Source organism: Dysidea avara, chromosome 10 (genome assembly GCF_963678975.1).
Source record: "Dysidea avara chromosome 10, odDysAvar1.4, whole genome shotgun sequence".
Classification (NCBI taxonomy): Eukaryota; Metazoa; Porifera; class Demospongiae; order Dictyoceratida; family Dysideidae; genus Dysidea; species Dysidea avara.
Window position 1 is genome coordinate 226,675 of NC_089281.1, and position 19,195 is coordinate 245,869.

At 40.2% G+C, this 19,195-nt stretch overlaps 5 protein-coding genes across 6 annotated transcripts in view; 2 read left to right on the top strand and 3 right to left on the bottom strand.

Annotated features, from left to right (window-relative positions):
• The window catches only part of LOC136237165 (ribosome quality control complex subunit NEMF-like), a 49,346-nt gene extending 49,032 nt beyond the window's left edge, over nucleotides 1–314 (top strand). Inside the window, exon 37 of the mRNA XM_066027476.1 lies at nucleotides 130–314. Coding sequence (XP_065883548.1) covers nucleotides 130–210 — 81 coding nt within the window. The 3' untranslated portion in view covers nucleotides 211–314. The remainder of the gene's footprint in view (nucleotides 1–129) is intronic.
• LOC136237170 (tyrosine-protein phosphatase non-receptor type 11-like) lies at nucleotides 159–2,392 on the bottom strand. The gene is made up of 2 exons (XM_066027484.1): nucleotides 2,154–2,392; nucleotides 159–2,093 (listed from the first exon to the last, which is right to left on the bottom strand). Exon 2 carries the CDS (start codon nucleotides 1,998–2,000, stop codon nucleotides 246–248), a length of 1,755 nt encoding a protein of 584 aa, XP_065883556.1. The 5' UTR covers nucleotides 2,001–2,093; nucleotides 2,154–2,392; the 3' UTR covers nucleotides 159–245.
• Nucleotides 2,208–4,007, top strand: LOC136237177 (ankyrin repeat and SOCS box protein 13-like). Its single transcript, XM_066027494.1, has 3 exons — nucleotides 2,208–2,671; nucleotides 3,695–3,800; nucleotides 3,844–4,007. The coding sequence occupies exons 1-3, from the start codon at nucleotides 2,245–2,247 to the stop codon at nucleotides 3,923–3,925; spliced, it is 615 nt and encodes a 204-aa protein (XP_065883566.1). The 5' UTR covers nucleotides 2,208–2,244; the 3' UTR covers nucleotides 3,926–4,007.
• On the bottom strand, nucleotides 3,926–14,919 carry LOC136237166 (restin homolog). 2 transcript variants are annotated; one of them, XM_066027478.1, is made up of 26 exons: nucleotides 14,783–14,919; nucleotides 14,368–14,494; nucleotides 13,660–13,982; nucleotides 13,506–13,612; nucleotides 12,404–12,601; nucleotides 9,834–9,879; nucleotides 9,710–9,782; nucleotides 9,564–9,662; nucleotides 9,484–9,518; nucleotides 9,290–9,434; nucleotides 8,930–9,091; nucleotides 8,766–8,880; nucleotides 8,271–8,716; nucleotides 8,096–8,130; nucleotides 7,991–8,041; nucleotides 7,885–7,935; nucleotides 7,726–7,840; nucleotides 7,596–7,670; nucleotides 6,738–6,833; nucleotides 6,611–6,679; nucleotides 5,352–5,621; nucleotides 5,251–5,301; nucleotides 4,340–4,387; nucleotides 4,199–4,270; nucleotides 4,097–4,147; nucleotides 3,926–4,048 (listed from the first exon to the last, which is right to left on the bottom strand). In XM_066027478.1, exons 2-26 carry the CDS (start codon nucleotides 14,473–14,475, stop codon nucleotides 4,019–4,021), a joined length of 2,871 nt encoding a protein of 956 aa, XP_065883550.1. In that variant the 5' UTR covers nucleotides 14,476–14,494; nucleotides 14,783–14,919; the 3' UTR covers nucleotides 3,926–4,018. The 2 variants fall into 2 exon arrangements, with proteins under 2 accessions (XP_065883550.1, XP_065883549.1); XM_066027477.1 differs by having other exon boundaries at nucleotides 4,199–4,273; nucleotides 4,322–4,387; nucleotides 14,783–14,917.
• Nucleotides 14,896–18,833, bottom strand: LOC136237175 (lysocardiolipin acyltransferase 1-like). The gene is made up of 3 exons (XM_066027492.1): nucleotides 18,694–18,833; nucleotides 18,396–18,645; nucleotides 14,896–15,680 (listed from the first exon to the last, which is right to left on the bottom strand). The coding sequence occupies exons 2-3, from the start codon at nucleotides 18,568–18,570 to the stop codon at nucleotides 14,968–14,970; spliced, it is 888 nt and encodes a 295-aa protein (XP_065883564.1). The 5' UTR covers nucleotides 18,571–18,645; nucleotides 18,694–18,833; the 3' UTR covers nucleotides 14,896–14,967.
• Between the last annotated feature and the right edge of the window lie 362 nt (nucleotides 18,834–19,195).

Consider the following 19,195-nt stretch of genomic DNA (forward strand, 5'->3'; position numbering starts at 1 on the left):
AGTAAGCTACAAAATAAGTTTCTACTTTACAAAAAAAAAAGCTTATCAATTTCTGGTAGTATATATATGGAGCTGATACCTCAAAGACACTAACTGCTCAACCTGATTACTATGTTGATGTCTCACTAGGATAACGACTTGTCAAGATATTTCCCAGGAAAAGTGAAGATGTTAGCTTTGCCAACTGTTATAACTAAACACAAACAATAAGTACAAAATGTCACTATAATTATTATTGTATACTGTTATTTTTTGCTTGGGAGAGGTGGAGCTTCCAATAAATGATCATAGTTCCCCATTGGTCCGATTGTTGATGTTGAATTAGTTCCATTGGTTTGTTGCTTGTATGATTTAGGAGGGAGTGAAGGGGGAGCGGTTGCTAATCCCGAACATGATGAAGTTTGTTTACGAGGCTTGAATGTCATATTTGTGTAGTTGGCACTCACTTTCTGCAGAGCTGTTTGTGTCTTAACAAAATCTGCTACCGCCAGGTAAATAAATTTGTATTGTGCCTCAGTCTGCACCATGCCTGAGCGTTGTGACCTCAATAACTGCACACTCTTCTGAATATCAACTTCTGAGTCAAAGCTGTTATGGGATATCAAGTTGAGCAAGATGTCTATGACAATGAAGGTACCAGTACGACCAATCCCAGCACTACAATGGACAACAATGGCACCAGGTTTGATGCCTGTACTAACAAGCTCTCGATACTTCTGATTCGTGTCATGCAGGAAGGCTAGAACAGAGCTAGGTTCTGAAGGGACTCCATAGTCAGGCCAACTGGTGAAATGATAATGGAAGATCTCATACTTGTTAGGATTATCTTTCTCATGATAGACAGTGAAAATCCTCAGAATGTATTGTGGGTTAGTGGACTGAGAATCCGTATGAACTACCAAGTTACCATAAACTTGTGTCCGTCCTTCCTCCGGCCAGTAACACGTACACTTACTACGACCACGCTCGACCTCATTGGTTGTCATGATGATAATCCTGGTGTTCTCATGATATACCATACGCCAGAAATCATTCACTGTACCAGGCAGACAGCCTTGTGTGGCAATATACTGGTTCTCACTGCCCTCAACCTCACCATTGATATAGTTAGCATTGATGTAATCACTGCCTGGCACTTTGGGGTTGCTTTCCTTTAGAACAACTCTTGAATGATCATAAGGTAAAATGTTCTTCCATCGGTTCTTCACTTTGCACTCCGGCCGAGCCCCTTCCTTGCGGTTGTACAAGTGCCTACCTTCTTGTTGTTGAATCTGTTCAAACTCCTCCCAGAAACCACTTTTACCGTACGTGTCCTTGTATGTCTTTGACAGAGCTTTGATTCGTTCCTCAATCGTGTTGACAACAATTCTTGATGATTTAATGGGGCTGTTGAGATAAATTACAGCACCAGTTGACTCAACCATAGGATATTGCTTATAATATTCTACTAGTTCTTGTAATGTGTCAAATGCCTTACCGCCGCCAAGATCAAACTTTCCCATGCGATTCTCAATCTTCAAGTGTACCACTCGATCACTTACTCGGGCAGAAATGGCATAATTTCCTGGACTGTGTGTTGACTCTCGTACTAAGAAGTTTCCATTTTGTCCTTTGTCAATTAGCAGGGTCTCGGCTTCCTGTCCCCCTATTCCTCCATGATACCATCGTTCTGTCGTAACCTCCTGTGATTTGATTGGCTGAAGAAGTTCAATAAATTGTCCATCCTTTTCTCTTAGTTGACGAGGGTTATCAATGTAATGCTGAATTAGTTCAGTGAGTGACGCAAACTTCTCCCCTCCATAGAGGTCATAGAATTCACCTCTGTTCTGTATCTTAATGTGCGTAATCTCTACACCTCGTCGTATTGATAGTGTGAAGTCTCCAGGAGTGCTCTGACTGGGCCTGACCAGGTAGCTGCCATCTTGACCTTGTTTCATTAGCATCTCCTCCGCCATGTAACCAGTAATGTAAGGGTGAAACCATCTTTGTGCTGTTGCCATGTTAACCAACTTCAACACTAAAGAATTTAATACTCCACGTCTCTACCCTTGACGGATGAATCAGTCTGCGACACAAACTACTATCATCAAGATCTACAATCATTAATAGACCAGTGACACTAAATCATCCACAACACAAACACTTCCACTCACTTAACTCAAGCGATAATCAGTCAGAACTCGGAATGTGCAAAGTGCGGAATGTGTCTTTATCACGGGCAGGATCACCAGACGTCACGAGACAATGACGCACTACCCTACAGATCTACACAAGGCGGTAGAAGAGCGAAACTACCCGAGATTGTCTTCCCTACTCGAGTCTGGGGCGAACCCTAGTGTCAGTGGGTGTATTGGTGACTGGATAAGAGGAGCATGCGTGAACAACAGAACTCCACTGCACTGTGCATCTCAACGGATTGATATACGAAGTACCGTAATACTACTAATGTGGCGGGCAAATCCGGACAGTAAGGATGACGATGGATATACTCCGTTACACTATGTGTGTCAAAAGTATCCGGATGACAACAAAAATAGTGAAGTGGAATGTGTGGAGGCGCTAGTAGATTATGGTGCTGACATTAGAGCATTAACTAGCAGTAGTTTATCACCATTAGATGTTGCCAAAAGAATGGGAAATGACGCATGCGTGCAGCTACTGAACATTCACTGTGAGTTGCTATGGTAACAAAATGTTTAGTAGTCTCACGTGATCAGACCCAAAAGGTCATTTGTTTAAAATTAAATCATTAACCGCAGCCATTGAGATGTCAAATTAGTACCCAATATCACCTATGAATATTAGCAAAGATTTCTGAATGTTTTAACACAGATTTCCCATACTTGGGAAGTTGGGATTGATCGCCTTCCAAATGACCAAAATGGAATGAAGAATGCCACTCAGCACCATCCCTATTCTGTGATGCATTGTTTGGTGCTGTTAATACATTTCATACAGGCTGTAGTGGAAGTTGCTGTCAGACCTCACTGTAAAACTTTGATAATAAAGAAGCCAACAAGATTTAAGCTTGTCCCTTCCTAGTCATGTAAGGTCATGTTCACCTACTAGTGTGATTTACTACCCAAGGATGGCTTCAGCATACTCACTGGTGTACTATTAAGACAAGTAACTTATAGTAATATCTAACCCTTGGTGGTGGTTCCATCATAGTAGTACAAGTGTACACCTGAGCATAAAATTACTGTTATGTTATTGGCACAGTGTGTTTTGTTATTTGTGCTTGTAATATTGCCTACACCTTGAAAGATTATATATAAAGGGGCTGAATATACAGAGCCTAGAACATACCTCTTAGACAAAATGTTCTAATAGAGCAGTCATTTCTACTGAAATAACCAAGCCTTCAATGAAGGGGCCAGCAGCAAAAGGGGAAAACTGCCATATCAAAATTTAGGTGTTGTTTATTTTGTGACATTATTCACATGGTTAAACCAGCCATTCTAACTTGAAATGGCACATGTACCCTTTTAATACTGACCCCTTCAATTTCAGTAGGCTAGCTTATTTTCCTGTGGAGACATGAGACCTCCCATGGTGAGTGCTTTGGGCTAGCTGGCTACTAGTTGTATCGACCAGTTGTCACTAGCTCCCATTATCACTATAGATGCCCCCCCTTAGGATCCACCCCTGGTGTAGATACACACTACTGAGGTTCTAACATGTGTTCTTTTAGTGTGTCAAGTAAAATCACTCTTAGCAATGAGCAGGGTTGCTGTGGCAAAGTTGATGAGGAGAGGACATCAATTAGAACTACATGACCTACCTGTGTCATTATGGAGGTTAGTAACCATGGTTACTTGTGTGGTTGTTATGACTACACAGGTATGCACGATACGAGGATATAACAAAGAAATGGTTGGGTTACCATGACAACACATGTACCCCACCCACCCAGCTCACATGATTTACTAACAATAAAATAATTCATCCTATTATAGAACTGATTATTTGTCTAATTCATAAAATTATAACATCTTTATTCCAAATTTTCCATGTCTTACACGGATGACTCGTTAACTGGTCGATGCTAGATAATAACAAGATCACATGATCCAGTTACTATGACAACACTTACAGTTGTTAGTACAGCAACTTGTTCATTAAGTTGTTTACACCGTGTAGTCAGCTACCATGACAATGTTATCATAACAGCTGATGACATCATAAATTGGCCCACCTGATCATTATTCTTAATACAGTCATCTCTCAGTGAGGTCATGTGAGCTAACTGATCTTCTAGTAACTTGATTTGCTATCAATAGTACCACGATCACATGATCCATTATGATGTCATCATTACCTCATGTGACTGGGTTAGTTGCTCATGTGATGCTTCCTGTGCCGACTGTTTCTCTCTTTTAGCTGCCTAACAACACAAAACATGATGACATGTACAAATGGAAAGTAAAAAAAAATTTGATGCACACACTCCTAGTATCCATAATAATAAACAGGTCTAGCTACAAACAATTTTAAAACTTCTGAAAATTTACATTGTAATGTAGACCACTTTAGCGTGGGCGTTCAAAGGCACCGCTCAACTGGCATATTCACTGGGTAGTATCTAGATATTCACCAGGTAATATCATGGGAACACGGTTTGCTCATGGCTTTGATGCCCCAACCAGTTCAAATATATGATACACTTTGACTGAGCAACACAGAACATTTAATTATGGGTTTGGGTTTATAAGTTAGGCTAGGCTCAGTGTAGTTGCTAAGTTTAGATCATTTGACAGTAACTAAACTATATTCTAAGACGAATAATCTGTAAAACGAGTGCATTTTCTACCCTCGCATGGGGGGCGTGTCAGCCATTGAGCAGACCACAAAGTAAGAATATGACAGTAGCTTACAGTCCTAAGTACTTAATGTATTAACTTACTTACTGCCACAATAGCAAAGGTTTAATGTATGAAAAACTTTGCATTACAAAAATCAATCCCAAAATCAAAAGTTCCTGCCTTGTGTTGAAACTTAATGACGTAGGAATAACGTTCTGAGAGCTATTTGCCCATGCAATTGAAACCACAATCGATCATCAGATGCAAGTGTATAAAACAAATGAGGTGAGTGTTCTGTAGTTCTTTCACCTATCAGGTGAGTGTGCCCTGAGACTACAACTGAACTCTCCAATTAGTACTTTTGGCCCAACATTTCTGGTGAGTATTATAATATAAGTAATGGCAGCAGCTGGGTAACTACCCTGAGATTATGTCAGTAACATACCTCTAACTGTAACTTGATATCAACTATTTCTTGTTGACTTTTTGTGGCTTCCTATGATGTCACACACTACCATACCCTATCTATTTTAGCCAATCACATACCTGCAATTGTTTAGCCAATGAGGAAGACTTATTTCTCTCAGATTGTAGTTGATGAGATAGCGACTGGTTGGCAGTCTTTTCATGTTCCAGCTTGTTATCAGCTTCTCGTAGCTTCCCTTGAAGATCATCATCATGGGTCTCAAGCTCTTCTTGAAGATCTTCCAACATTGTCTTAGTTGATTGAAGTGTTTCCATTAGCTTCTGTTGCTCCTCTCGCAAGTTAGCCTCTTGTAACTCCTTCTCACTAAGTTGGGATCGTACTGACTCCACCTGTGAAGGGTAGTAGAGGTGTTAATACAGGACATATTGGGGACAGTGTTTGTACAGGATATAATGGACCAGCACAAATTCCCAATTGTATTTATTGGCATACAGTGGAACCTCTCTTATCCAGGCAGTCTGGTAGGGAGGTTCCACTGTAGATGCCAATCACTATGGCTTCCATTAGTTGTAGTAATTAGCCTTGTTCATTGTAATCTGTACAAGAACTTACATTAAGGTGGCGGTATACTGGAAGCCATTGAAATTCCGAAAGTACGCATACTCTCCTAAATTTAGTTCTAGCACACAGACCTTACAGGTTACACACACAAGTCAAATTACAATTGAAGTAATGTACCCTCTACTACTGGCTACAAGTTCAGATAAGTGGGATCTTTACTTACCGATTCACGCTACAGGTAAAATGCGCCTTCAAAAGAACCACTTGGCATCAAATTTCAACGAAGGGAGCAGCTACAGATCTGTGATCACCACACTGTACATTAGTATAGGCTACTAGCTAGTGCCCAGTAACAGAGAAGACTAGGTAGCTTTTAACACACAAGAGTTATTAACCATTATAATTTTCGTGGCATCGCAAAGTTGTGAAAACATTGTGAATATTACTCACTACAGCAATAGAAGCCGTTTCTTTACACTACTGGTCACTATGCCTACGTAGCTAACACAGAGGTCTAACTCACCAGTATACTATGAATCCCCTTAAACTAAGTTTCTATACTACTCTACTTATTTTGTGAATGTCTTCTTTACTAAACAACAACAAATTTCTTCTTACAACTATTACATAAGTGTAATCGCATGATCTACTAAAAACAAATTCTTATGGTAATATTATGGCTTCACTTCATAAGGCTTCTCATTAGATGGGTTTCTGGTATACTGTCACCTTAAGGTAGCAATACTTCCAGGCGGACCCAGTGTTTATTTGAACCCAGATTTAATATGGGTATTTCCCAAGTATTACATAATATTACCTCATCTAGTTTGCTCAGTACTTTCTCCATAATTTGTGAACGAAACGAGTCTTTCCAGTTTGACAGGTCCTACAGTGAGACATAACAACACCCATGTCACCATAGATACACAATTGGAAACACTCACCTGACTGTTGCCAATGGTTACAACAGGGAACAATTTCAACAAGAAACTCTTCCACTCTGTCATTGCCTGTCTGTTACCATGTTCACGACTGGTACGCTACACAAACACCATTAAAACCAGTTAAGTGACTGTCTACACTGTATTAGTTGGTGATTGGAAAATGATATTATCTGCCACCTGCCAATATGACTCCATTGCCAGTGAATAAGGACAAAATTAACATGGTATAATAAGGTCACTAATTTTATGTTTCACATCCCCACATTGCTATGTACCATGCCTAAATTTGGTCACTATTATGAGTTGTCACCATTTCATCATCTCAATGTTATCAATTACATCACTAGGCATAGAGGAAGGGTTAAGACCAACGTGATGTCAGACTTTCACTTCTAAGATAATAATAGACAAAAGATTGAGATACTCTAATAGAGCATTCAGTTGACTGTGAGGAATATTGGAGTATTGAGGAATATTGAACAGGGGGATATTGTTTTTGTAGATGAGAACCGGAAAAACTTCAATTTTCCATCCCAAAGAAATCGATGGCCACCTGCAGAGGAAATCTTGATGCAAAGCCATAAATGTCAGTCTCGTGTAAAAATATGAATTGATTATGGTATCCATGCCACATACTAGCTTTATATTTAAAATTTTTGTGGCTGTGCTTTCAAAATCAAAATCCTTCGAACAACAGATACCTCGCTATACTGGACACTTGGATTGTTCGTCCACTAATAAAGAAATTGTCCTCTTTAAGAGGTAAAAATGTATGGAGCCAACCTGTTGGGTCTGTGTCCTTATATGGAGGTGTTTTCTATTGTGTCCTTATTTAGAGAATTTGTAAAGTGTAATCACCTCAGCTGTAGCCACTTCATCCTTCAACTTCTGCTCATAATCCTGCTTTATCTTGGTATTAGCTTCTTTCAATTGCTATTTAACATGACAGGGATCACGTGATCAATACTACAGCAGTAGCCACACCCACCACAGTTTGCTCCAGTAGTTCATCAATCCTCTCCTCTGAGTGTTGTTCTTGTTCGGACGTTTTGTCTGTTAACTGTTTGTATTGTGTGCCTAGCTCAGCTAGTTTCTGCTGCAACCTGGATTCAGGGGATGGGGCTTGTACAAATTACAATCAACTTACTCTTTGTTTTGAGCAGTAATTTCAGCTAACTCAGCCTCTCTTTTCTGCAGCCTACAAGAAGGAGTGTGGCTGACAATTAGCTGTGATGTTTAGCCAATCAACTTACTCCTTGCTCTGTGCTAATACCTTAGCTAACTCCACCTCCTTCTTTTGAAGCCTGCAAGGAGGGTGTGGCTGGTTATGATGAAACTACTAGCTAATCATAACTTACAAATCATTATGGACAGCTAATGGAATGTTATCAGCCTAAACAGAAAGACAAAATGTCACCACACACGCATGCACGCACACAAAGTAGTACAAACCAGTAAGAACAAAGACCTTAACACTTTATAATTGTCCTAGTGGAACCTTTACTGAAAATATAACACACACCAATTGCTCACCTTGCCATTAGCCGCTGCTGTTTGTAGTCTTACTCTTAGCTGCTCACACTCTGTTTCTTGTTGTTGTATCTTGTGCTGCAGGTCCGTCACTTCTTCTCCTTTTTGTTGCAGCTGCTTCTCCACTTCTGTCAGTCCTGCCCCCTTTTGTTGCAGTTGCTTCTCCATTTCTGTCAGCTTCACCCCTTTATTCTGCAGCTGCTTTTCAATTCCTGTGATTTGCTCAGTCTTCTGCTGCAGCTGTTTCTCCATTTCACTGAGCTCCACCTCTTTATTCTGCAGCTGTTGCTGTAGAGCTGTGAACTCATTGCCTTTCTGATGAGATTGTTGTTCAATTTGTTCCTTCAACTTTTGCTCTACTCTTGCAAGCTCCTCCCCTTTTAGCTGCAGCTGTTGCTGTGCTGATTCTCTCTCAATAGCAACTAATGACTTGGCCTCTTTTAGCTGATCTGTGTGAGGGAACATTAACCACACCCACTAGAAGCCACACCTACTAACCTGAAAGCTGCTGCAGCTCCTCCTGGTGATGTTTCATCTCTGAATCTCTCTCCCTCCCTAATCTGTCCAATTGTTGCTGAAGGTCTGCCTGTGCCTGTGAATTAGTCGCGCTGTCCTATACATAGGTCATTGGTAACCCCTAAATAATAGTCATCATACAATACCTTCACAGTATCTAACTGATCCTTGAGGGATTGTATTACTCTATGAGACTCTTGTAATTGTTGGTCTTTCTGTGCTGAACTGGTTTCTAATTGTTGCACACTTCTCTCCACTTGACTCTTCTCTGTCTCAAGTTGAGTAACTGTATCCCGCCACCTGATGGACTAGCCAGTAGGATTCTGTCAGTATACTAGTCAGGATACTATCAGTATACTAGTCAGGATACTATCAGTATACTAGTCACTATTTCTTAATACCAATTTTAAGAAAGGAACACAATGGGTACCCCTGGGGACACACCTTATCATTGTACTGGTGTTCTTGAGTTGTTAGTATGTCTCCCCCAACCCACCCTGGCATACCTCATTATTGTTCTGGTGCTGTTGAGTTGTTAGTGCTTCCTCTAACTCCTTTATCCTAGCACTGTCATGATCACCCCCGTTAGTCTTAGCAGACAGGTGTTGAAATGATGCTAATTCCATTCTTGTCTGGTGCTCCTTCTCAACTCTGTGACATCACATCATGTGATGTCACATGACATCACATGATAACTTACGCAGCAGCTAATTGATGCTTCATTTGACTGTGTTCCTATGGTAACAATTTATCATAGTGCACAACACAAGGTAGCCACACCTCCTGCAGTTGCTGGTTATTTTTGTTCATAGTACGAGCCATTGCAACCTCTTCTTCCTGTGATGTCAATCTATGCTTCAGTGTGCTGACCTCTTTGCTCTGTGACATCACTATAGTAAAGTGTACACACTACAAAGTGAACTTACCAGTCGCTGCACCTCTCCTTGACTCTTAGCCCGGGAAGTTCTCAACTCTGTCTGATAATTGGTAATCTCCTGCCTGAGGGCACATGTAGTACTGACACTGAACTAAATGTTAACATGTTATTACCTTTGATCCTTCACCCTCTTGTTGAGGTCTGCCTTCTCTTTTTGAACTAAACAATAACAATAAGTGATCTCTGTACCTATTGATCTCTGTAGCCAGTGACCAGTTTTAGCTTATAAGTAGTTGTGTTAGTTTTGATCAAACGCAGTTGAAGTTTAGTTTGTGATCTGAGAACTTTAGATTCACAGCTACTATAGTAAGTACAATATAGCTTGTTTTAGATCAGTGGCAGTTCAAGAGCTGACACATAGCACAAAATCTACCATCACACCTAACATCATGTTTAACATAACTATCTCTTGTGTTCCTTGTTAACATGCTAATGAATTAAATACTACAACCTAGCTGGTGCTGGTGCTGCTGCTACACTGGTTTACATCATTTCACTCATCATGTGCTTGCAATTCATCTGATATATCTTAAGTGGCTTCATTATATCGTGTTCTTTGATAAAATCCAGATTTCTAAGAGACTGGACTATCATTTCATGAGATGTGCCTGTTTTGAAACCAGATATGTAAACTCGCAAAACTATTGTGCAGTTATAGTTTGCTTTACTTCAAATTCAGTTTTCTGGACTAAGTGACTTAACTATTCTAATTGTTATTGTATATACTGCCTGATGCCTTCAGACAAGTATTGGCTACGGGCTTGATTTTTTCACTAATAAACATCGCTTCAGCCTTAAAGGCGCCTTTTGGCACACTGTAGTACATACAATGCACACATCATGAACTACTTTGTCTTTCTTTGTGTCCCATTTCTTTTTGCTGATGAAAGCACAAAGGTGTTGACTTACAGTGGCACGTGATGGCTTTCCTATGTTTGTAACGGAAGTGACTGGATTGATTGCAAAGGCATTTCTTGTACTGTTCTTCGTTTGCAACGCTGTGTAATGGACTGAACATAGCTGAACATCATTTGTCAGTAATCTCTTTCTATTAATGCGGTAGGTATGTGCTGGTTCACCAGTCACTAAAGTAGATAAGGAAGCTTAAGAATATTAAGGATCACAGACATACAAAAGTAGTGAAACAAGGAAAGTCTGAAGATATACTAGTGAACATTTAATCCCTAATTTAGTCATGGGTATAGACTGAATTAGGGATTAAATGTAGTATACCTCCCTTGTTTCACTACCTTTTATTACTTTGATCCTTAAAATTCCTAATTTTTCCTTGTGTGTGTGTGTGTGTGTGTGTGTGTGTGTGTGTGTGTGTGTGTGTGTGTGTGTGTGTGTGTGTGTGTGTGTGTGTGTGTGTGTGTGTGTGCGTGCGCGCGCGTGCATGTATTACTTTGAAACTCTAGTATGATACAGTGGAACCTCTCTATTATGGACATTTCGAGACCATGAATTTTTGGCCAATTTTGCTGTAATATAGAGGTTTTCCTCTTTCAGAGGTAAAAAATGTATTAACCAGACCAGTTGGGACCAAAATGTTTGTCTATTGTGTCCTTAATTTGGGGGGGGGGGGTTGTTAAGAGAGGTTCCACTGTATACATTTTTGTCGTGGTTCTCCTAATAGTGAATACATTACAATTATGATGGAACATGAACAACAGTGATGTAATGTAGGGGTCCAGTTAGGGTGTGGCCATCACATGACCACACCCCCGTAGTAAAGATTATCCCATTTGATGCCCCCTCTTTGTATAGCCATGAACACAATGAGTTAGTGAGCATGGTAAAGTATAGAGGGGAGTGACTGTTGAGCCAATACCTCAAATTTGTTTGGGTACACTTGTCTACTCTTCACACCTTTACTGCTACACCCTCAGATGATGCAGAGAGCAAGCCACACCCCAGATGATTCAGAACAAGCCACACCCCACTGATGCAGAGAACAAACCACACCCCCAAGAGCAAACCACATTTGGCAACTGTAAGTAGGACAAGAAGGAGGGCTAGGCCAAGTCCTACCCTGTTAGACTGTATGGGCATAGGAGCAAGCCACACCCCAGATGATTCAGAACAAGCCACACCCCACTGATGCAGAGAACAAACCACACCCCCAAGAGCAAACCACATTTGGCAACTGTAAGTAGGACAAGAAGGAGGCCTAGGCCAAGTCCTACCCTGTTAGACTGTATGGGCATAGAATTATCAAGGGATAATAAGTTCTGAAGTTGGGAAATTGGGGACATATTTAGAGGAAGTACAAAGTATTCAGTACACAAAGCACTGAGCTAGTCTGCCAGCGCTTGCCCCTTCGCTTTTAGAGTAAGGTCTAGTGACCAAAGTATATGGTACTTGTGCACTGCCACTATAGTGGTAGAGCCAATCAGACCCTTACTCTAAAAGCAAATTAGCTGCCTGACTAGTACTGAGCTTGACACACCACACTCACTACACAGTACATGAATACTCCATACACCACACTCACTACACAGTACATGAATACTCCATACACCACACTCACTACACAGTACATGAATACTCCATACACCACACTCACTACACAGTACATGAATACTCCATACACCACACTCACTACACAGTACATGAATACTCCATAGGTGCACACACTACACATTACTCCTAACACATTACCAACTAATGTTACACAACTCACCATCCTCAAACTGTTCCTTAATCTCTTCATATTTCTTCTTCAAAGCAACAATACTGTTGTCATTCTTGCTATTAGCACTTTGCCATTCTCCATCCTTGCGTGTCAGTAACATGTCAACCAAGTCTTGGATTTGGTCATCTCTCAGAGGTGACGTCTCCAACAGACCAGACAAGTCCGAGAAAGTTGCCGTGTGATCACCTGTAAACAATGTGCTGTAACTATAGTTACCTCTAATATGAGATCACTCTACTGATTTCATAGCTGTGCAACGTATTATCTCAAATAATGTCTGTGGCATTAATTTCTTTCAAGTAATTTTTGGACCAGGCCACTGAATGAGACCAACAATTGCAGTTCTGTGGTAGGTAAGTTCCTCCCGTAGTAATAAACAAATTTGAAGGCATCAGTCGGCAGAAGAACATCCATTTAAAAAAATCCCAGAGTGACTTGTTTAAAGTAATTAAGCATATATATTGCCACGAATTGTACAATATGATTTAATGCGAACAATCATTATTCCTGTCCTTATTAGTGAGGTGTCCTGATTTCAGGGGTCTAAATGTGTGTACACTAATACAAATGGGACCATGGACAAGTGTCCTGGTTATAATGTGTCCTTATTAGTGAGGTGTCCTGATTTCAGGGGTCTAAATGTGTGTACACTAATACAAATGGGACCATGGACAAGTGTCCTGGTTATCAATGTGTCCTTATTAGTGAGGTGTCAATTTCAGGGGTCTAAATGTGTGTACACTAATACAAATGGGACCATGGACAAGTGTCCTGATTATCAAGGTGTCCTTATTTCAGGGGTCTAAATGTGTGTACACTAATACAAATGGGACCATGGACAAGTGTCCTGGTTATCAATGTGTCCTTATTAGTGAGGTGTCCTGATTTCAGGGGTCTAAATGTGTGTACACTAATGTCCTGATTATCAAGGTGTCCTTATTAGTGAGGTGTCCTGATTTCAGGGGTCTAAATGTGTGTACACTAATACAAATGGGACCATGGACAAGTGTCCTGATTATCAAGGTGTCCTGTCAAAGTGTCAAGGTGACTACACTTCTGGTTCCACTGTACATCACACACTGCTTGTTACCATCTTTCTTTGCAGTCTTTTTCTTTGGCTTAACTGGTTGCTGTTGTGGTTGTTGGTCCTTAGATGGCTTCTTGGGTTTACTAAGTGCCGCTGCTTTGACAACAGGCCTGTATGGATCACATGACTTCATACCATACCATTAATATGACTTAACTCTTCCTCAGGGGTGGTAACAGGGGGTGGTACCTCCACCGGCAAATCAGTCATGCGAGCAGTGGTAACTGATGGCGACGGGGGCTGCTGGCGTTGCTGTTGTTTCTTTTTGGTTGGCTTGACAACTGGTTGTTCAGGTATTTCGTCAATAATGGGTTCAACAGGCTCAGCAGACATAACCGGGACCTCCACTGACCCTTCATCACCTTTCTTCTTACGGGACATCCATGGCTTGTACTGGCGACTAGCAGCTACCTTGCTGCGAGGAGTACTGGATAACTCTTTAGATAATTGAATGTCAGCCTTGATCTCTTCTTGTTTAACCTAAAGTGTAACACAAACACTAGGGACTTGTGACAAGGATGTGAGATGAAATCTTGATAATGCTGAATACAGAAAACAATTCCAAAGCAGATATTAATCAGGTTTTGAGTATAAGTATATACTCTGAGCCAAGGTCCCTAACCCAGACATCTACTGCTCCACCAGTAGTATACCACTGGACCAATCACGTAAAGTTTTGTGTATCAGCCACAAAACTGAACTAGTGCTGAAAAAATTGCCATGGGGTGTGTGGGTCATTTTGTGTTCACATCAGGACAATGAAATGCCCTGCAGGCAATCCCACTAGGCAGGTACCTAAGGTACAGACCAGGGATCACTTCTACATTCAACCTAAACAACTTAACAAAACTAGCAACATATTTACCTGTTCATAGCTCTTCTGTCTTCTCTTAGCAAAGTAGAACAATGATAGCAGGGTGCACATTGCAGCAATTACACACAATAGGATAGTAAACAATATCTCCATGTCCATTGTTGTCCTACTGTAGCAGCTGTAACAAGTCACAATACAATTATTAGTTAGTCACCACACTGCTTTGTGCGGCTTCACCACCACCATGCGCATTAATTGGAACAATGGCTTTTCGTGTAGTCCTGTATACGATGTTAAATTAGCACAATGTTTTAATATATCTATTTAACAATATTGACACGAGTATTACTTATCCCATAACATTCCACGTGTGCGAGACCTCTAGCTCGCCCGTACACCCCCAATAACTGTTATAATCACGCTAGGGCTCGCACTAACGTAGTATGTTAATATGATCACAACTTACAGCAATAATTCTCCAGTAACAACACGAGATCACAGGATAAATGAACACGTGATTATAATAGGTCAGTCTCCTGACTAATTCATTTTCTACGCGCTAGCTGGTGTACACACGCATAAATTAGAATAACAATAACAATTGTCTAACACACATTATAAATTACACACGAGAAATTGTAAGAAAACATACTAGCGGTAAAATCTCAACAATTCCAGTTGTTCTATACCACCATATCGACGTGACATAGTCAGGAATATCACAGTGCCTGTTGCTAATAGCAACCAGAATAACCAGGAGGTTGCCATTAAATAGAATAGCAACATATTCATCACACACCAGAACACAAGCACACCAGTTAGGTGCAATCTACAATGATCCCCTGGAAGATGAGTGTACTTGTCGGTAAACTTTCCGTTTTGATAGAAATCAGCCAATAAATCTTCCTTTCTTTGCCACCTGTCCTGAATCCATTGTTCTAATTGGTGCTCATCATGAATGGGTAGTTCTGATATTGGGAACATCTTGACATTAAAATGAACTTCATTTGGCCATCGTCCTGCAGCTAAGTCACTCTCATTTTGTGGCATGTCACCATTATATGCCACTGTAATATCAATAACTGATTGCAAGTAATCATTTTTAGTAAGCTCCTTTATACACTTGATAAAGCCCTTGGTGCGAGGGTGTAACACGTTATTATAGACCTGTAATTGACGTTCCTTAGCGAACTGTTGACTCTTAGCCTTGTTGCTAGGAGACAAGTCAGTCCCCTCAGGAAACAATAACAGCTGCAGGGGGTAGGAGGATTTCATATAATAATTCAAACCCCTTGTGATCAGCTGTTCATCATTAGTCCAGCTACGAGACAGGAACAAGAATCCAGCACACTGTGTGCCCCAACCTGTAATGATGACATCATCGTACAGCTACAATTATAATAGATTTTCTAAATAAAGGACACTGTATAGAGGTAGTATTGTGCCCAGCCAGGCCCACATTAATAGCACAGACAACTACGTATTTGTACTAAATTCAGTGTTGAGGTAGATTAAAAGTAACTCATTACTTATTACTTGCAACTAAAACTATTTAGTTACAGTTACATATTACTCTTAAAATAATAATATTACATATTATATTACTTTGTGTGCACAAAGTTGTCACATGCGTAACTACCACCTTCTAACATGATATGATCGCGTTGTTGACAATGTGTAAATCTTGGCTATGATTGTACTCAAGAGAACTAACTGGTCAGTAAGCTTCATTCATTGGTGTACTTTGTTGTGGCTATCAGTGGATTAGTAACAAGATTAGTAACTTTGGTTCTTGTAGTAATAATATTACTTAATAATTGAGTCGTTACATTTTAAGTAAAGTAACTTGAGTTATATTACTAGTTTTTAATAGCATATTTCGTTATATTATTTAGTTACCACAAAAGGTAAAAATATTACATAACATGTTACATATGTAATGCGTTGTTTGCATTTGCACTGGTGTTTGCCTTATCAGCAGTCCAGCTGGGCACGAGACTACTGACCCTTACAATAAGGACAGTGTGACCCTTACAATAAAGGACAGTGTGACCCTTACAATAAAGGACGGTGTGACCCTTACAATAAAGGACAGTGTGACCCTTACAATAAAGGACCATGTGACCCTTACAATAAAGGACCATGTGACCCTTACAATAAAGGACCATGTGACCCTTACAATAAAGGACAGTGTGACCCTTACAATAAAGGACAGTGTGACCCTTACAATAAAAGACAGTGTGACCCTTACAATAAAAAACGGTGTGACCCTTACAATAAAAAAACGGTGTGACCCTTACAATAAAGGACAGTGTGACCCTTACAATAAAGGACCATGTGACCCTTACAATAAAGGACCATGTGACCCTTACAATAAAGGACCATGTGACCCTTACAATAAAGGACAGTGTGACCCTTACAATAAAGGACAGTGTGACCCTTACAATAAAGGACAGTGTGACCCTTACAATAAAAAACGGTGTGACCCTTACAATAAAAAAACGGTGTGACCCTTACAATAAAGGACAGTGTGACCCTTACAATAAAGGACAGTGTGACCCTTACAATAAAGGACGGTGTGACCCTTACAATAAAGGATAGTGTGACCCTTACTGTGTGACCCTTACTGTGTGACCCTTACTGTGTGACCCTTACATAAAGGACAGTGTGACCCTTACAATAAAGGATGGTGTGACCCTTACAATAAAGGACGGTGTGACCCTTACAATAAAGGACGGTGTGACCCTTACAATAAAGGACAGTGTGACCCTTACAATAAAGGACAGTGTGACCCTTACAATAAAGGACGACCTTTACAATAAAGGACAGTGTAACCCTTACAATAAAGGACAGTGTGACCCTTACAATAAAGGACACTGTTATGTACACTTCTGAGGTATAAATTTATCCCTACTACTGCCCTTAAATTCAGCTGGCCCTATAGGTGAACAGTCGTCACCATACTTATTGAGAACCAGCAACTTACTGATCAGCAGTGAATTTCACCAATACAGATAATAAACAAACGTATGCACATACGTACATACAACTGTACATATGCACATCCGTATTTGCTTGGATAAATGCCACAGCCACTATTGGTCTAGCAACAAAAATCAGTGCAGCTACTATTTGAGTGTGGTGTTTATAGCATATGCAGGTCTTAAGTGCAGTGACTATTCAGTATAGCCAACACATACACACATGCGCATGCAAGCACAGTTTTATGGAAACAATAACTTTTAGGAATCCAGGAGCACATCCACAGCCAGCCGCTATGGACATACGCCTTGTTAGTAGTTAACATGGTGCTTACAGTTAATACTGTTAACAGTTAACATAGTGTTAGTGTTAACAGCGTTAACAGTTAACATGGTGTTAGTGTTAACAGTTAATAGTGTTACCAGTTAACACTATTAATTGCTAACACTTAATTGTTGACACCATGCTAACTGTTAACATGGTGGTATTGTTAACAGTTAATAGTGTTACCAGTTAACACTATTAATTGTTGACACCATGCTAACTGTTAACATGGTGGTAGTGTTAACAGTGTTACCAGTTAACACTATTAATTGTTGACACCATGCTAACTGATAACATGGTGGTAGTGTTAACAGTTAATAGTGTTACCAGTTAACACTATTAATTGTTGACACCATGCTAACTGTTAACATGGTGGTAGTGTTAACAGTTAATAGTGTTACCAGTTAACACTATTAATTGTTGACACCATGCTAACTGTTAACATGGTGGTAGTGTTAACAGTTAATAGTGTTACCAGTTAACACTATTAATTGTTGACACCATGCTAACTGTTAACATGGTGGTAGTGTTAACAGTTATTAGTGTTACCAGTTAACACTATTAATTGTTGACACCATGCTAACTGTTAACATGGTGGTAGTGTTAACAGTTAATAGTGTTACCAGTTAACACTATTAATTGTTGACACCATGCTAACTGTTAACATGGTGGTAGTGTTAACAGTTAATAGTGTTACCAGTTAACACTATTAATTGTTGACACCATGCTAACTGATAACATGATGGTAACAAACATATAATTATGACAATTACCATAGAGTGGCACTCTTTTTATTCCTTCCTTTAGTATAATCTTCTCATAACTTAGGCAACCTCGTCTCATCAGGAAACACCATAAAAACAACCAATCAAATCTTGTCCGATGGTTCATAATGATGACACATGGTGAAGTCAATACCTTATGATCCCCACATATGAACACTTTCATACCACACAACAGCTCTGTAATCAGTTACAATAGGTGATCTGCTATCATACATATGATCAACTTACCCATCACTACCTATTAAACCATATATACATTGCAGTAAACACATTGGGGTACACTCACTGGGATCACAGTGTACCACAATTTCAAGCAGAGGTCATTGAGCAGGCGATAAAGTGGCAGATTGATAAACAGCAGCGGAAACCATGGCAGCATCAGAAAACTCCAGCCGCTTAAAGCAGTTAACCCCAGCGCCAGCCCCAGCAGAAAGGCCTTCAATGATAGCATTTCAGGGCATTTCGTGATGCGCCTTTATATAGACCTTATTCATTTAGAACAGTAAGCGCCCTCTGATGTCACGCAAAGCCATACAAGGGTCCACATTCACCATGACGATAGTGTTTTGGACGCCATTTTGAGTTCTAAAACTGGGCGAGCACGACCGTTGCTATCATGTTACCATAGTTATGGTACTGCAAATGGCGAATTTGGCGGAGAATTGTGATGTTACCATGGTTTAGGTACTGCAAATGGCGAACATTGGCGGACAACTCCTTCGCAACGGGTTATAAGCGCTACGAAATTAATTCAGTGAATAAGGTCTATTAACGACACAACAAATACA

What these genes read in the sequence shown, in the direction of transcription:
- LOC136237177 (XM_066027494.1), top strand. Translation starts at nt 2,245, where the DNA reads ATGACGCACTACCCTACAGATCTACACAAGGCGGTAGAAGAGCGAAAC. An exon ending in GCAGCTACTGAACATTCACT is followed by an intron (nt 2,672 to 3,694) that starts GTGAGTTGCTAT and finishes GTGTTCTTTTAG; the next exon opens with TGTGTCAAGTAAAATCACTC. An exon ending in CTACCTGTGTCATTATGGAG is followed by an intron (nt 3,801 to 3,843) that starts GTTAGTAACCAT and finishes ATGACTACACAG; the next exon opens with GTATGCACGATACGAGGATA.
- LOC136237166 (XM_066027477.1), bottom strand. Translation starts at nt 14,475, where the DNA reads ATGGACATGGAGATATTGTTTACTATCCTATTGTGTGTAATTGCTGCA. An exon ending in GGAGCTGCAGCAGCTTTCAG is followed by an intron (nt 8,717 to 8,765) that starts GTTAGTAGGTGT and finishes TCCCTCACACAG; the next exon opens with ATCAGCTAAAAGAGGCCAAG. An exon ending in AAGTTGCTGTACTAACAACT is followed by an intron (nt 4,049 to 4,096) that starts GTAAGTGTTGTC and finishes GTTATTATCTAG; the next exon opens with CATCGACCAGTTAACGAGTC.
- LOC136237170 (XM_066027484.1), bottom strand. Translation starts at nt 2,000, where the DNA reads ATGGCAACAGCACAAAGATGGTTTCACCCTTACATTACTGGTTACATG.
- LOC136237175 (XM_066027492.1), bottom strand. Translation starts at nt 18,570, where the DNA reads ATGAAAGTGTTCATATGTGGGGATCATAAGGTATTGACTTCACCATGT. An exon ending in AAAAAGAGTGCCACTCTATG is followed by an intron (nt 15,681 to 18,395) that starts GTAATTGTCATA and finishes TCATCATTACAG; the next exon opens with GTTGGGGCACACAGTGTGCT.